This window comes from Rousettus aegyptiacus, unplaced genomic scaffold, assembly GCF_014176215.1.
Source record: "Rousettus aegyptiacus isolate mRouAeg1 unplaced genomic scaffold, mRouAeg1.p scaffold_m13_p_18, whole genome shotgun sequence".
NCBI classification, from domain to species: domain Eukaryota; kingdom Metazoa; phylum Chordata; class Mammalia; order Chiroptera; family Pteropodidae; genus Rousettus; species Rousettus aegyptiacus.
The window spans coordinates 18109479-18125121 of NW_023416293.1; the positions used below are offsets into that span (position 1 = coordinate 18109479).

The 15643-nt window shown below is 45.6% G+C and overlaps 1 protein-coding gene across 9 annotated transcripts in view; it reads right to left on the bottom strand.

Moving 5' to 3' along the window:
• The window catches only part of LYST (lysosomal trafficking regulator), a 137124-nt gene that overhangs the window by 114585 nt on the left and 6896 nt on the right, over positions 1–15643 (bottom strand). For 8 of the 9 annotated variants that reach the window (XR_004955472.1, XM_036235615.1, XM_036235617.1 and 5 more), the window contains exons 2-3: positions 6413–6501; positions 2894–3089 (exon numbers count right to left, since the gene is read on the bottom strand). Coding sequence is in view for 7 of the 9 variants with exons in the window: in XM_036235615.1 (XP_036091508.1) it covers positions 2894–3082 (189 nt within the window). In the remaining 2 variants the exon portion in view is untranslated. Of the gene's footprint in view, positions 1–2893; positions 3090–6412; positions 6502–15643 lie in introns of those variants that run through there. The other variant, XM_036235618.1, reaches the window with a different exon arrangement.

Genomic DNA, 15643 nt, shown 5'->3' on the forward strand with positions numbered 1-15643 from the left:
TAACTATAGGGTCATTGATTTCAACCAAGGCACCAAGGTTCTTCGTGGTGGAAAGAGCAGACTTTTAGGAAGAAATGCTGTTGGAACAACCAAGTAAACCATCCAGGGAGGAAGGGCGGAAAAGAACCACGACTTCTACGTCACTCCACACACAAACATCAACTCGAAATGGATCGGAGAACTAGAAGTAAAGAGAGTAACTACAAAGTTCCTAGGAGGGGGAAAAAAAACATGAGAATAATTATCTTTGCAACTTTGGGGTTGTAAGACAAAGATTTCTTAGACAGGATACAGAACGCACTATTCCCAAAAGAAAAATATTGCTCTTCTAAAGACACTGTTGAAAATGAAAAGGCAAGCCATGAAAGAACATATTGAAAGAACATATTTGCAACCCAGCAAAGATTTTTATCCAGAATATGTAAAGAACTATCACAACTGCGTAATAAACAAACAACTCGTCCAGACAGCGACACGCCAGTGGGAAGCGAGACGCGGTGGCCGCTGATGCACGCAGCGTGCGTGCGCCTCTGAGACGGCGCACACGCGGCACGATTCGGTTCACGTGAGGTTCTAGAACAAGCACAGCTACACTCAGATGTTAGAAACCAGAACAGCAGTTACCCTGCAGGGCAGGGGCGGGCTGCAAATGGGCATGACAAACGTCCTAGACATCGATGTGGGTGCTGGCGACACAGGTGGATATATTACTCATCCAAATATACACTCAACACCTGTGCATTTTTTACATGTCAATTAGATGTCAGTAAAGTCTGTTTAATTCTTTATATTAAATATCGACCGAACGGAGCGAAAGGACTGCAGGAGAAAGGCAAGGACTGGAACCGCTTCTCTCCCAGGGCATCCCCCACCCCACGGCCGCTCCGCAGGGCAGCACAGGCACGAAGCCCAAGCGCCCCTGGAAAGGCACAGCTGTGACTCCCGCGTCCTGAGTCCGCCTTCAGTGATTAAACCTTGTGCGAGTAAGTTCCCCTTAGAGATCCAAGCTCGTCCTCCATTCCCTGGTTTAAACAATCCAATAAACTGATGAGCACTATTTTTTAAAGCCTACTGATTTTACTTCACTTCTACGTCCACTGTTCCTATCATTGCTACACATCTTCCAGAAAGGACGCGACTGGGGAAAAGGGATTAAAAAATGTCACCATAGGAAAACAAATTCAGTTAGGACTTGAATGATTTCTGTCATTTAACAATATATTGAAAGATATTGTATGACTTAAAAGAGAAAGCATAAGACCCATAAAGACAAAAAGTAGATGAGTGTTTGCTTAGGGGCGAGGGGGAGGGGAGGGACGGGGTGTCGCAGCACAGGAGTTCTATTTGCGGCGAAGAAAAAGTTCTAAAATTGACTTGGTGACAGTTGCACATAGCTGTGACTACACTAAAATCAATGAATTGTACATGAAATGGGTGAATTCTATATGTGAATGGAGGTGTCTTTAAGAAAAAGCCATTGGAATTTTGATTGGATTGCTTTGGAATCTATACATCAATTTGGAGAAACATATCTTTACAATATTGATTTTTCCAATACATGAAAATTATGTAGCTCTGCATTTATTGGGGTCTTCTTTAGTCTCTCTCAATAATTCTATACATACATACATATTTTATTATATTTATTCCTGGATATTTGATATTTTGATGCTATTTATACAGTAGCTTAAAAAAGATGGAGCATGATATGCATATTAAATCATCAAAATTTCAAAATAAAAGTCACTACATGTGGTCTAACAAATTTTTTCTGATTTTTGATTTATTTATAGAAAAGACATACAAATATATAAAACTTAAGTCACATTTAGTCAGGCATTTAACAAGTCACAGCCATGAAAAAGAATAAAAACACATAAACCTGCAAATATTCTGGGATATTCCACAGCAGGTGGAAGCCACAGTGAGCAAACACTTCCTTATGTGCGTTAGGCTCTTCTGCTTACGGGGTAAACAGAGGCATTGTTCAATTTTAACTCTATTACCCAACCTATGTACTTATTAGAAAAATGCTTTCACAACAAAGAAATTTAACAATGGTTAAGTGTACATCTAAAGCCAGTAACATTTAGAGTGTTTAAATATGTCTGTCATATTGGCGATACAGAGACCTTCTTGTCTTTCAGTTCGAGTTAACCAAAATATTATCTAACTACATTAATTAGTTTCCTGAAAGCAGATGGTATTTTTCTTTCATAAAATAAATAAATGTTTTCTACTAAAATGAAATAAAGATAACAATAACATTTGGGCTTCAAGTGAACCTCGTCTGACTTAACGTTTCTGCATCTCATGTTTTCATCTAAAAAAGGATGTTGGATGAAACCACGTCCATAGCCCCGACTCGCTTTAAAATTCTGTTAACTCCATAACAAGAAACCAGCACAATGCCACGTGGTCATCCCATACTTGAAGCAAACACAGCAATACACAAAGACTGGATGCATACAAGCTACAGGACTCAGCTGTTGTTACTTCAAAGGATTCTCTATTTCCACTCCATATTTATTAGGAAGCTCCCTGAATATAATTTCCACCAAACTTTTCAAAACATATCTGATATTTATTGAAAGTGCAAATTCATATGTTTCTGAATTATAATCTTATATCTCTACTAATAATCATGGTTTGCTCACCATTTGAGGATAAAAAAAACAGTATATACGAAACCATTTTGTAAGATATTTTAGACATTTTGTAAAGCAGCAAAATAAAAGCTATTCATAAATGGGGTTACTTTTCTTTGCTGGAGCGACGTGAGAGACACGACTTTGTCTTTGATCAGAGACTCTCGGAAACTCTGTGAGCCAGAATTTATGTGCCTATGATTAACTATAATATACTGATGAAAAAAATTCTACGGAAATGTTACCTGGTCGATGATAGAATCCAGCGTGGTGAGGAGCAGAAAGCCCCGACCGTGGACGAGGTACTGTCCGAGGGTGGCCATGTGTGTCTCCTCTTCCTCCTCCCCGGCCTCCGCCCTCTGCACCACCGCATTGCAGAGCCGGTTGACATCGGTCAGAAATTCACGTGCCAAAGAGTTACTGTCGGTGCTCATGACCGAGCTGCAAAATAAACATTACAAAAGAGAAGATTAGGAAACAAAACAGTGCGTTCAAAACTAAGAGGGTTTGTTTGTTTTTAACTAAAGACCGACTTTAAGTTACTGGGCACTGGGACTTTATCATGTTTTCAGACATAGTTCTGACCTAGCCAGGTGCTCCTTAGGTATTTGTGCACGACAGAAATTAGTCCTGGGCGTGAAATGCCTGAGCGTGACCCGGGACGGCTAAGTGCAAGCGCCTAAACAGAGGAGGCCAGTGAGTGGTGGCAGTTAAGGCAGAGTCTGACTTTCTATCTTAAATAGCATCACCGCAGAACAGAAATAAACCCATTACTTAGAAAATAGTTTTGCTTTACCTGTATTAAAAGATAAATGGATCTTTTAAAAAGATAAACTTTTTCATTTCATCACTGCCCCACCCTTCCCAAAAAACTAGAGTTCACTTAGTGGAGGAGAAAAGGTTTATCACCAGGTGAATGAAAGTGGAGCATCGAGCAGCTGAAGTTACGCCTTCACTTCTTACCACACAGTTGAAACAAATAAAGGGCAATGTGACATTTTAAGGTTAAGAAAAACCATAAGGTAAAGCAAACAAGAAAGGGGAAAACACAAATATAAAAAGTGTATAAATATTTAGAAAGGAAAAATCACAAACAATAAAATGCCCAAAGAATTTCAAAATAGTTTCATCTTAGGGCTACAGGTGATTTTGAGACATCCAATAACTTTTAGAAACGTTTTAACCTGGAGATGTTAAATTAAATGTGCGTCTCAGAGTCTTCCTTCACCCACGCTGGTCCCCGCAGAGGCAGCAGTGGGCCACACGACTGTGCCCACTGCCCAGAGGTGCAGCCAGTCCCTGGGTCCTAAGTGACTGAAGCGCAGACCAGGAGCAGCCAACAACCACGCTGGCCGCAAGGTGTGACTTGCATTGCGCAGCCTGCAGAGAGGTGCTGGGCCGGTCGGACTTCCTCTCTCTCACGGGAATGTAAGCAGAGGGACAGACTCGATGTGCGGCAAAGTCGCACAGTGATGGGCCCGTGGTGGTCACGATGAGGTAGGTGACACTGAGGAGAAGGCAACTTGGTGGAAATGAACCAACAAGAGGCCAAGAGAAACAGATAAACATGAAAGGGGGAGACAAAGAAATTCCTATTGCGACTTCGGCTCCTGCTCGTTCTGGGGCCAGCAGTTTAACTCCTGGATTCCCACAGGATTCTGGGTGTTATTACAATAACGATGCCCTCTCTAGTATAACAGATACCATTATTTTTAATATTATTGGACAGTAAGAAAAAGACAAAAAAGTATTTAAAAAATAAAGTGTACTTTACTCATTATCCCAAAACCCTCGATTATATATACTATTGGGTTTTTTATAAGCTTTTTAAAAGTAAAATTGTTCAATAAATCAAAAAAACCTAATTTGTTCAGTCCATATTTATCCAACCTTATTCACTTCTTTCTCCTAATCTGTCCTTGATTTAAGATATACAATTATTCAGTGTACCACAAAACAACAACAACAACAACAGCAACAACACCTTCCAATTAAATACAGCACAGTGCTTTCTAAGCACTTAGAATTTTCCATACACTATCCCCTTCTGGGTCAAGACCATCCACCAGGCAATACTCTTCAGAGTGCTACTCTATTACTCCTGCTGACCTCCTTCCGTAAGTTCTGATGCGGGTGCTTTCTTGATCTCCCAGATGGGATCAGCAGAAAGCTTCAGAAAACAACCAGGAAACATTTAAAACTCGTCAGATATGGCGCTGACAATGTAACTCGACTGAAGTGCTGACATTACCCACTCGGAGCAAGTTCCCCCGTGAGCGGCATTAACGACTCGTTCACAAGCGCAGCCATCGACGGTGCTCGTGAGACGCCGTCAACTGCAAGGCCCACGGCAGCTTTACAAATAGTAACCATGCGAGCGCTAAAAAAATTGTGGTAATAATTAGGGCCTATCTTCTAAAAATTAAGATAATGCACATTCACATGAATTTTTAGATATTACAACTAATAATTTCAATCCTATTTCCTACAAAGATGCCTTGTCAATAAAAAGCATGTAATATATGCAGAATGTACATTATTCCTGATTTTATACTGTTCATAAGCTATATACACAGTTACATAAATAGGGTATTGCATATAAATAATTTACAACCTGCTTTGATTCATGTAGATGGATTAGAAATCTTTTCCCATGAGCTCTCTTTTTCTTCTTAATAGCTGCATGGCATTCCACTGCATGTGTATATTATGTATATTTGATTATACAGATGTACTATAGATATATAGCCAATCTCTCGCTGTTGAATATTTAGGTGATTTCTAGTTTTTTATTATCATAAACAAAGCTGCAACGAACATCCTTATATTACTTGCATATTTCTTCTATCATTTCCTTGAAGTGGAAATGTTTACATATCTATCAAAGTGTTTTATAGTTTTCTCCATTATTCTGAATGGGATTTTGCTTCCATTACATATTCTAACTAGGATAGATACTGTATTTAGGAGGCATACAGGAAGTGGATTATTCTGATGCAGTAATCATATACCCAAACTTCTCCCTGAACTGTCTTACTGCTTTTCGTGGAATTTCCAGATAGAAAACTCTATCATCTACAAACAATAAAAATTCTGAGTTCTCGTGCCCGACACGCACACCCTCCCACCCCCTCAGTGCGTGCGTTAGCACTGCCAGCCGACACTGAAAAGACGATTGCAGCACAGTTTTAAAAGATCTTTAAAAATATTTCAAATACCCAGAAAAGTACACAAAGAATATATGACATGAGGTTATAGCCAAGACTCAGATCTAGCAAGCATTAACACTATGCTATGCTCAGGCCAGCTTGCAGGTACACGTGTACGTGTACGTGTGTGTGTGTAGGGGTGTGTGTGTGTAAAGAAATCAAAGCTCACTGTAAGGAAAGCTGCACTCCTCCCTAGTTGTTTATCATTTCCCATACACATTTTTATACTTCTTTGTTTATAGCCATAAAAATATTCAGTACTGTTTTTTAAGTATTTTAAAAAGTTATATAAATAGTAGGCTACATGTATCCTTTCATAACTTTGCTTTTTCCTCAACATTATGCTCACTCCTTTAAACTACTCTCAATAAGCCACTGTGTGAATAAACCGCGGTTTACACATCCATCTCTAGTCATGGAAAGGTTAGTTGTTTTCACTTCAGGGTTTCGTTAAGTCATGTGACTACATAGTTTCAAAGCCTTAGACCAAATCAAGTATTTTAACTGCTAATATTTATTACATTAAATACTTACCAATCTACATTAAATACTCACCAATCTTTCAACACTTCTGGAACATTTAGAGTCTTTGCAATTTGAGCTCATGAACTAGATTAACAAATATTCTTAGCATAAAGCTTCACCTACAAAAAAAAAAAGCCATATCAATGGTAATAGTGAAACAAATAATTTTAACAAAGTTCTGACAAAAACCAGTGGCCAGTCTCCGTATCTGATGTATGAAAGAGCCAGTGAATTCTGGAATCTCAAGAGCACATGGAGCTTCAGACACGGGGTCTTGAGAGAGCGAATCTTGGAACATTCTTGATCTAAACGAGGCAAACGAGGCAGCCTGCTCATAGCTCCCGACCCTCCTCCCCCAGTGCCTAACTTGCAGCCTCCAGGGGAATCACCGGTTGACTCTAAAGGACAAAGAGCAATGGAATATCATCTACGTGTTACGGCCAGCCAAGTTCCTCCTTTCTGTACGCGTGAAAGGTATTTGAGGATATGTGAGAACTCAGAATATACTAACACCAAACGATGAATAAACGACCACCAAATTTCATATCCTTGTTGAATTTTTTAAATGAACTAATCTTTTGTGAATGACACAATGAAGGCTGTTTCTAGAATACTAGAGGAGAAATTCCTACTGGGATAGCAACAAAATGCTTCCCTTTCGTTACCTGTTTTCCTCTTCTCCGCAGTTCTGTCCAGGCCGAGGCCTTATTTTAGTTATAAGGCAGATGTGAAGGTTTATTTTGAATCATAATTTTTTTTTTAATCTGAATGATCTTTAATTGCTTCAAAATGCTCAAATCTAGAGAATTGTCTTGAATTCCTTTCAGCTTGTGAGCGGTTCCTGGACCACACACTAATCTCGGCGCCGGAGGGCGAGCAGGCGGGAAACGGGGCGGAGCTGCCGTGAGGACTTCTTGCGAGGCAGGAAAACGCCTCTTCCCAGCCGGGCGCAGCCCCACAGCAGGCCCGCAGCTACCAGGCACCGGCTGGAGCTCAGGTCACTCTGGGCCCGCTCTGCTGGCCGAGCACCAGCGGCCCGTGCTCAACTGCCCAAGCAGAGGGAGAAGCCTGGGCTGGGGTCCCAGTGCCTTCCGAATCTGCTCCTGCTGCCTCCTGGGCTAATCAAAACCATGCACATGTATTCTACCTCTAAAGCTATGGACGGGGAAACGAGCAGTCGAATCGCGAGGTTAGAGATGGCATGGTATGAACTGCTCCGCCGACTAGCACCCTGTAGCCTGGACTCCTACAGGTGGAGCCATCTGTCATGCCATGCTAAGATGACTCTAGCTAACAGCGTGGCCATTAGAAGCGAAAGCTGACAGACGACTGGATCTGTTCTCTTACAGGGGACATTTCTAGGCCAAGAGGCGGGACTTCTCTAATGCTCTTACGAGGGCATGGGGCATGGCGTTTTCACCCCTGCATGCAGCAAAGCCCCACGTGGATCCCCGCGGAGTCTCCCTGTACGCTGGCTCGTCCTTCCCTCTGCCAGCCTGGTCGGCCGTGTCCCCTTTACTCTGCTGCCGGTTTCTACACACAGCGACGTTCTAATTTTTATCGTCCTATAACGTACCGGGTATCCATAAAGTCTGGAAATACAGTATTTTTAATAGCTCGAAGGTGCCCTTTAGGGCAGTATGTATACGTGCCTCTCTTCCCACACTTCACAGACACCTCGTAGCGCCTTATCCTATGTGACTGTCTTACCGCCGAGGTCACAAGTTGCTTAAGACCAGGGACGCTGTCTTACTACTTTTTGCATTTTACAGCCATAATGCCGAATTTCAAATTTATCATTATTCTTATGATTTTTCAACTTCTAATATAATTATTGTTTATAGTGCCATATTAAGTAAAACTTGCTCCCAACATTACCAGAACTTTCATCTTTTTAAAATTTACCATAAATAAAAAGCACAATTACAAAATACCTATAATCACATAAGTGACCTCAGAAAATTACCAGGTTTCACTATGTCTACTACAGTGACTGGTAAAGTGTAAAATACAAGTGGCCAAAACGAAAAACAAAAACCGACAAGGCATTGGCTACACCTCCTCCCGGCAGGACGGCATCAGATCTTCATCAGCATGCCACCGATTCGACGACTGCTTCCTGAACACTTGTCATACGCCGGCCACTCTATTTGGCACTGGGCACAGAGCAGAAGCTAAATTCCTACCCTCATGGGTCCTGGAGAGGCAGAGACAGAGACCGTAAGACCAGGCAGTGCTAAGTGCTACGGGGAAAGCAAAACAGAACAAGGGCGCAGCGCGACAGGACCGCCACCGAGACGGGGCGGAGGTCGCGCGAGCTGCGCCGCCGCTGGCAGGAAGCAGGAGGCCGGGGGCCGGGGGCCGGGGGCGGGAGGCCGGGGGCCGGGGGCGGGAGGCCGGGGCCGGGGGCAGGGGCCGGGGGCCGGGGGCCGGGGGCCGGGGGCGGGAGGCCGGGGGCCGGACACCCGCCACGCGGGCGCCGGGAGCGGGGCGCCGAGGCCGAGCGAGGAAAGCCGCGCGCTCCTGCCTCGCAGGGACGGAGGTCCGGGCGGGAGAGGAAACGCAGGGACCCCCGGGGACGGTCTCTCCGGGCGGGAGAGGAAACGCAGGGACCCCCGGGGACGGTCTCTCCCTAGGAATGGAAGTCTCCTTTCTGCCCGTCCCCCGCCCCCCCAAAAACCACCAGGTGTTTCCAGCCTGTGTGCCGAGCGGCGAGCTCCCCGACGGGGAGGCCGGGCCGAGGCAGGCCGGGAGGGCGCGGGGCCCCGGCGCGGCGCCGGAACCGTAACCGTGCCACGTGTCTCGCACACCAGGCAGGGGCTGCCGAGCGGGCGGCTTCGGGCGGGAGGCCGGGCCTGGCCAGCGGCCGGACTGTCCCGCAGGCAGAGGGGCGTCAACGCGACACGTGGGGACAGTCCCAGAGCAGCGCCGCCGACGGACCTTCCGGCGGTGACAGGGCCATGCCCAGGGGCTGCAGTCCCGACAGGGGGCGCCCAGAGAGGGGCCGGCCCCGGAGGAGGGGCGCGTGCGGGGCAGGGGCGGCGGCACCCCCGGCACAGAGACCGCGAGCGGCCCCGCAGCGAGGGCGGAGGAGAGCCAGGGGCGAGGGTGGCGTCTGCGCCGGGCCCGCGGAGGGCACTGCTGTCCTGCCAGGGCGGCCCCCGCAGGGCGACAGAGCGCGTGGCCGGCAGAGGCATGGAGCTTAGAACTTTTACGAAGCTCCGCCCTAAAGGGTGGCAAGGAAATCGGTGGCAGCCAGAAGGGGACACGGGACAAAGGTTTCTATTTGTAATAATGCCTTATAGATGTTTGTAAGCAGAAACATGACAGCACGCTTGCCCAGCACGCTTGTCCAGCAGAGAAAACAGATGAAAAACCAGAGTGAGAGAGCATTCCAGAACGAGCAGGTTAGGTGGAGAGGATGGAGGCACACGTGGGAGGCGGAGTGACAGCCCATCTCACGGAATAAGGACAGACGCAGGAAGACGGCGCATGGGCAGCGGGAGCAGAGACGTGGCCGCTTCCAGGTCCGGCCGAGAAGCCAGGTCGCCGTCGAGAGGGAGCAGCGGGAGGCGTCGGGCTGAGTGGCCGGGCCAGAACCGGCAGCCGCAGAGGCTCCCCGCAGACCGAGTGCTGTCGGTCACTGACTGCCTCCCCCAGCTTGGTACCATGTAGCGGAGTGGGCGACAGGACGGGCGACGGCGAAGGCCCTGGGCGCGCACCTGCGGCCGCGGCCGCGTTCTCCCGACCCGCGCGGGGCGTCCCGTGGGGAGCGGAGCCTGGCTGACCTGGGGTGACCTTCCTTGGAGCAGAGTCGTGATGGGCCCTGCTCCTGTTCCCTCCTGTCAACGCCCGTGAACCTTTAAAGCGAGCCCGATGCTCTTCTGTGGGGGTGACAAGTGCACTAGAAGCTACGGAATCCTTTTTCATAATTTTGGAACTTTATTCCTCGACAGTCCTCTAAAAGTTGTCAAATTCACCATAATTACTCAAAGATTACCAGTTCGACAACGGCGTTGACGCATTTTCTCAGAATCTGAGCCTGAGACGTGAACTCGTTGAAAGCAGCCAGAGTTCTGGCGCACCCTCCTCCTGTCTCAGACTGAAAACGCCCCGCATTCTCCTACGTGTGCCCTTCCAGTCTGTGTGGAGATCCCCTTCGCGTCAGAGAAGGCACTGGGAGTTTCATTTAACCCGTTTCTGATTATAGGCTCGGTTTGTTAATAAGAAGAATCTACTAATTTGCTTATTGTTTTCACTTTCTACATATAAAATGTGAAAGGTCAGCCTTAACCTTTTTAAAACCTCAGTTCATCATTCGCCTAGGGTTATTTCCCTTTTATATGTCACATATATAACACACATAACATATGGAAATATACACACATGCATTTGTTTCATGCCCTTCTTTTCCTCTTTTGCACGTTATTTTGAAGTCCGATTCAGGTGGCCACTTTACCTCCACCTTCCCTTCACTTTATCTCTGACTGCTCAGTAAAGACTGTCCTTGGCTACCTGACACCCAATGTCCCTCCAGGAGACTGTGCCCATGGCATCTTGCCTATCTTCTCTTTGAAATTTAGGAATTCTGTATTTCCAATTCTCTAAATTCCAGCTTTGCTCCACATTCCTCTTTGTGTTTATTATTTTTCACTTAGCTATATCATTTACTAAACACCTAATTTATGCCAGATGCTAAGAACCCAAAATGCAAGAGTAATCCCAGTCTCTGTCCCCAAGAAGATAACATGGTGGCAAAGGCAAACCAGTACATGAGGTATTACAGACTGATCGGGGGCACTGAGCTCAATTTGAATGGGCAAAGAAGGCAGCTTTGAGTAAATATGGAACAGCTAAAGGCAGAGCAAGAGGAAAGGCAGATATACAAACGGAAAGAGCCGCTCCGGTCAAGTCCCTGAGAGAATGACAATCAGTATCAAAACACAAAATGAGAAGCAGGAGAACAAGGCTGGAGAGAGCAGTGACCAAGGAAAAATGAAAGACTTTACGGGTAGGTTGCAGCTGAGCAGAGCCTGAAAACCATGAATTCTGGTGACATCGATTTCTCAGCTGTCTGAGATTCTCCAGGAGCTCTAAGAGTAGAGAACGCGGATCGCGTCCCTGATCTAGAAATCGGCTTTTGGTGGGTGGAGGCAGCAGAAGCAGAAGTGAATCAAGGGCGCAAGTGAGAGAACAAAGCCACATGGTCAAAAACAGGGCACAGGCCAGGTAGGGAGGAGGAAACAGCCTGGCAGATACTTCCACACAAGGAGAACTACAGGTAGTCAATTACTGTGAAACTGAAGAACAGAAAATGCAGAAGGAAGGCTAGTGGAAGTTTCAGATTTCCGAAACAAGCAGTTCCAGATGCTGAGAACACCCAGCTGTGACGCTGTGGCAGGGGCCTGACGTGAAGTGGAACTTAAGGTCACAGCAGTTAAGCAACCATGAGGCTAGTTTCTTTGTCACCTCTTAAGACCAAAGCTGTTTGACGACCAGGATTGTGCCTACAGCATCTACTGCTGAGCCGACAGCACCGAGAAGGCATCCGATCATTTGCCGAATGTGCTGAATGAGCGGCTGGCTCTTCTCTCAGGCTTCCTGCTACGTTTACCTGTCGATTAGGCCCTCGCAGTGGGCACAGTGGGCTCATAGCTCCCCTGACCATTTCCTTTGCCTTCTGAAATAAAACGGTCAATAAGATAAGTCAACGGTGGCCCTGCTTTCGTTGAGTGAGACTTCCCACACACAGCTGACTCTGCACCTTAGCTCTGTTCTGGTTCTGTGATTAATTCCACGACCTGTTTTCCAGCAGGTCACACAATTAAGCTGTTACCCTCAGTCTCGTGGCTTTTCGCACATTCGTCCTCGTGACATCCGGCACTACTAACCCCTGTCCCCACCCCAAGTCATTCCTACACATCCTTCCCTGTTAGGCATTTCCTACATGTCTTGTCACTTTGTGTTTCAATTAGTGCTACTGATGACATTACATTTACCACTGAAAATAAAATCTCACTCAGCAACAAGACGAGACGTGTTCCCTAAGGCACCAAGTTCCCTCCTCGAGAACTATCAAATAGCCCGGTAGCCACAGTGACAGGCAAGAAAGAGGCCACTGTGCTAGTTTCTTTCCTCCAACTCATTAATGCATTCATTAATTCAACCAATATTACTTATTCAATAAACATTTCAATGAATATTTACTAATCTGCTTGCTCATTCTATTTTTGCTAGTTTCTGACATCTGCTCTGAATAGTCGAATAGCACTGTGACAGCGGTGAGAACAAAGGCAGCAATCACTAGCCGGCCATACAGAGCTGTGTGAAGTCCGGCTTCCTTTTCCACAAAATGTCTATTCAATAGAGCTGCCATGTGGATCTTCGGGGATTATGTAAGTCAGTAAACATCCCTGGTAAATGTTACAGTTGTATTTTACACGTGCAGCACCGGCGGAACTCAGCGCAGCAGAGAGTGCCCTCTGCAGGAAGAGAGGGTCACTGCAGCCTTCTCTCCCAACAGCCGGGAACGCTCATGCTCCGCTCTGTGCTGATGCAGCCTCCACGGAAGTGCTGCAGGTAAAAGCAGCGAGGACCTGTATCCTTCGCCCTCTCCCTGCCTTTTGACCGCAACAGAAAAGAAGTAAAGGGAAAAAGACAAGAGAAAAGGTTGTAATAATGAAAGGTTAGAGCCGGGTTAGAAAACATACGTTTTTTTCCTCATCAAATAGTAACATCTAAAGGACTCAGTTCCTATCCTTTCCCAAATCCATTTGGTTACTACATTTCTTGATTACGATGGTATTAGAGAAATTGCCATGGGAAAGAATATTTTTCAGAAATGTATTATGTACCAACAAGGAGAAGACTGCTATAAATGCCAGGTTTACTGCGAGGATTGAACAATGTACAGAATAATAAGTACTCAACGAGTCCTAGTGAATCGGCATCCGCCATGGTTTGAAACAGCCTTCTTGAAAATAAGGGCTGGCTGGCACGGACGGATCCTGAACTGAACGAAATCCCTTCTCCCCACAGCCCAGTGCATGCTGCTTACAGACTGGTTAGCGGCTGTCCAAAAGATCTCATGTATTCTTCGCAACACATCACTACAAATCAAAAAATTTTAGGAGAAAGAAATGATTTACATAATGTGTACCACTTCATAAATGACGCGAGTAAAGGAATGTACATAACTCAGAAACACACATTTTCGCAGCGGCAGGAGCTCCAGACGTCGCGTCCTCCAGTCCCACACTCTGTGGGTGACAGAACGGACGTGCGCGGGCCCACGGTCCCACGGTTAGCGCCGTGGCGGCTGTCTGGGCGTTTGGTGATATTTTTGGAGCTAATTAACTGGAACTAAGGTAACCAAGAAGACGCAGCCTTTCTTCTTCTGTTAGGTCAATTAAAAATCAGAAAATGGGCAAAGACGTTTCCTTAGTACTAAATACTGTCTCTAAATGTTATCCAGAACCTTTACTCAAGTTCACCAGACTCCAATCTGTACACCTGGAAATAAGATTTTAAAATCTCTCTTTACAAACGTTTGTAATTACAACACAGAGCTATATGTATGAAATGCAGAAAACTTGGGGGCGAGGGAGAGACTCTAAACTGACCTTGATCAGATTAACAGAATTCTCTTTAAGAAATAAGATAGTTAAGGCACATCAGCTTATTAAATTATACACTATTTAAGCAAGCAAATATCTGTTAATCTAAACTTTATCCTATAAACTTCTGGTCATACTACATATGTTGAGCAATAACCATCAGAATGAGTCCCAACTACAGACTTAACAAAAAGTTCGTTAGAATATTATTTACATTCCACTGATTTTTTATTAATATAAGCATTTTTACAATGTGTGTTGTAGTGGACAATAAATATTCTCTTGAGAAAACTGAAGTAAAATTTGATAGTCACTGAATATGAAAAATTAAAATATATTTCAGTGGGCTTTTTTATAAAATTCTTGAAGTCTAAAATGGGGATGAGGATATGACACCTTAACAAAGTTCTAAATTGAAAAACTGAATCCGAGAATCCATAAAACCACGTTAGCAATAACGTTAATGGTTCCACAAACTGAAACGTCTGCAAGACAAATCACAATCAGATAATTATTGATAATTCACCATATTTGGGTGGATGTTCAACTTTCATTGAACCAATTAACTTCAAAAGAATTTAAACAGTTGTTTAGATTATAGCATTTGTTTAGAGCTCAGGCCCTTCCTGACAAATACTCAACTTGATTTTTCGAGTTCCACACTAAAAAATCTCAGATGGTAAGGATGTCACACAACCTTATGAAGTTTGGATGGTGGTCCCCAGCTCTTTCGAGACTCAAGGTCCTCCAGGCTTTGAACTATGGGGATTCTGCGTAACAAACACCCCTGCCTCCCCCGCCGTGGGAAAACGAGTTTTCCAAAAGTCATATTCAGAGTTCCAACCGGAACTGCCAGCCACAGGCTCTGCCCCACCTCCCCGGTCCCCTGCCTGCCTGCTAAGTGGGGAAGGGATTCCCACACCTCCGGGCCATTGGTGACGGCTCCCATGCCCTGGAAAGGGCTCCAAAAGTAGGGCAGTGGCCTGCGAGGCAAATGGGGCCAGCTAAGCTCAGTGAAGCAATCCCAGCACTTCCGAACCTCCTTCCCGGGGCTGTCGCACAGTGCCACAGGCGGGCCCGCTACAGTTCACACGGCAGAGTGGAGCCCTGTGGCTATAAACACCTCGCACGACATCCAGAATACTGTCCGTTGGGAAGGGCAAATCGGAGACGTGCTGAACAACCATCTTACAAGTGAACCTTTGGAACACAGCCACTTACAAGAAGTAACCGCCAAACTCAAAGTTTTTCAACTAATGTTGGAGTAAGCAGCCTGTTGACCGTCTGTGCAGGAGCACTGCCGGGGAGTTTGCATTCGATGAGTTATTTGAGAATGAGAATCTACTCTAGGATCAATACTCAGAGAACGAAACGATCTTAGTCCCTTCCTCAACATTTTATGGATACAAATCCTAAGGCTAAGAGATTTCCCAAAAGTCAGGCAGGACTTCCGGCTGGGTCCTCGGATTCCTGTCCAATGTTCTTTCTAACATTGCGTGAAATTTCTGAGAAGCTTCTCAGAGCCAAACTACGCCCTTCAGAACGCCGGTCGTCAGAGCCTGTTAGTGACACGATCTGGCACGGAGTGCCACCGTGATCGGGCAGGGACCCCCCTGCCTCGCTGTCCCACGCTGCTTCATCTGCG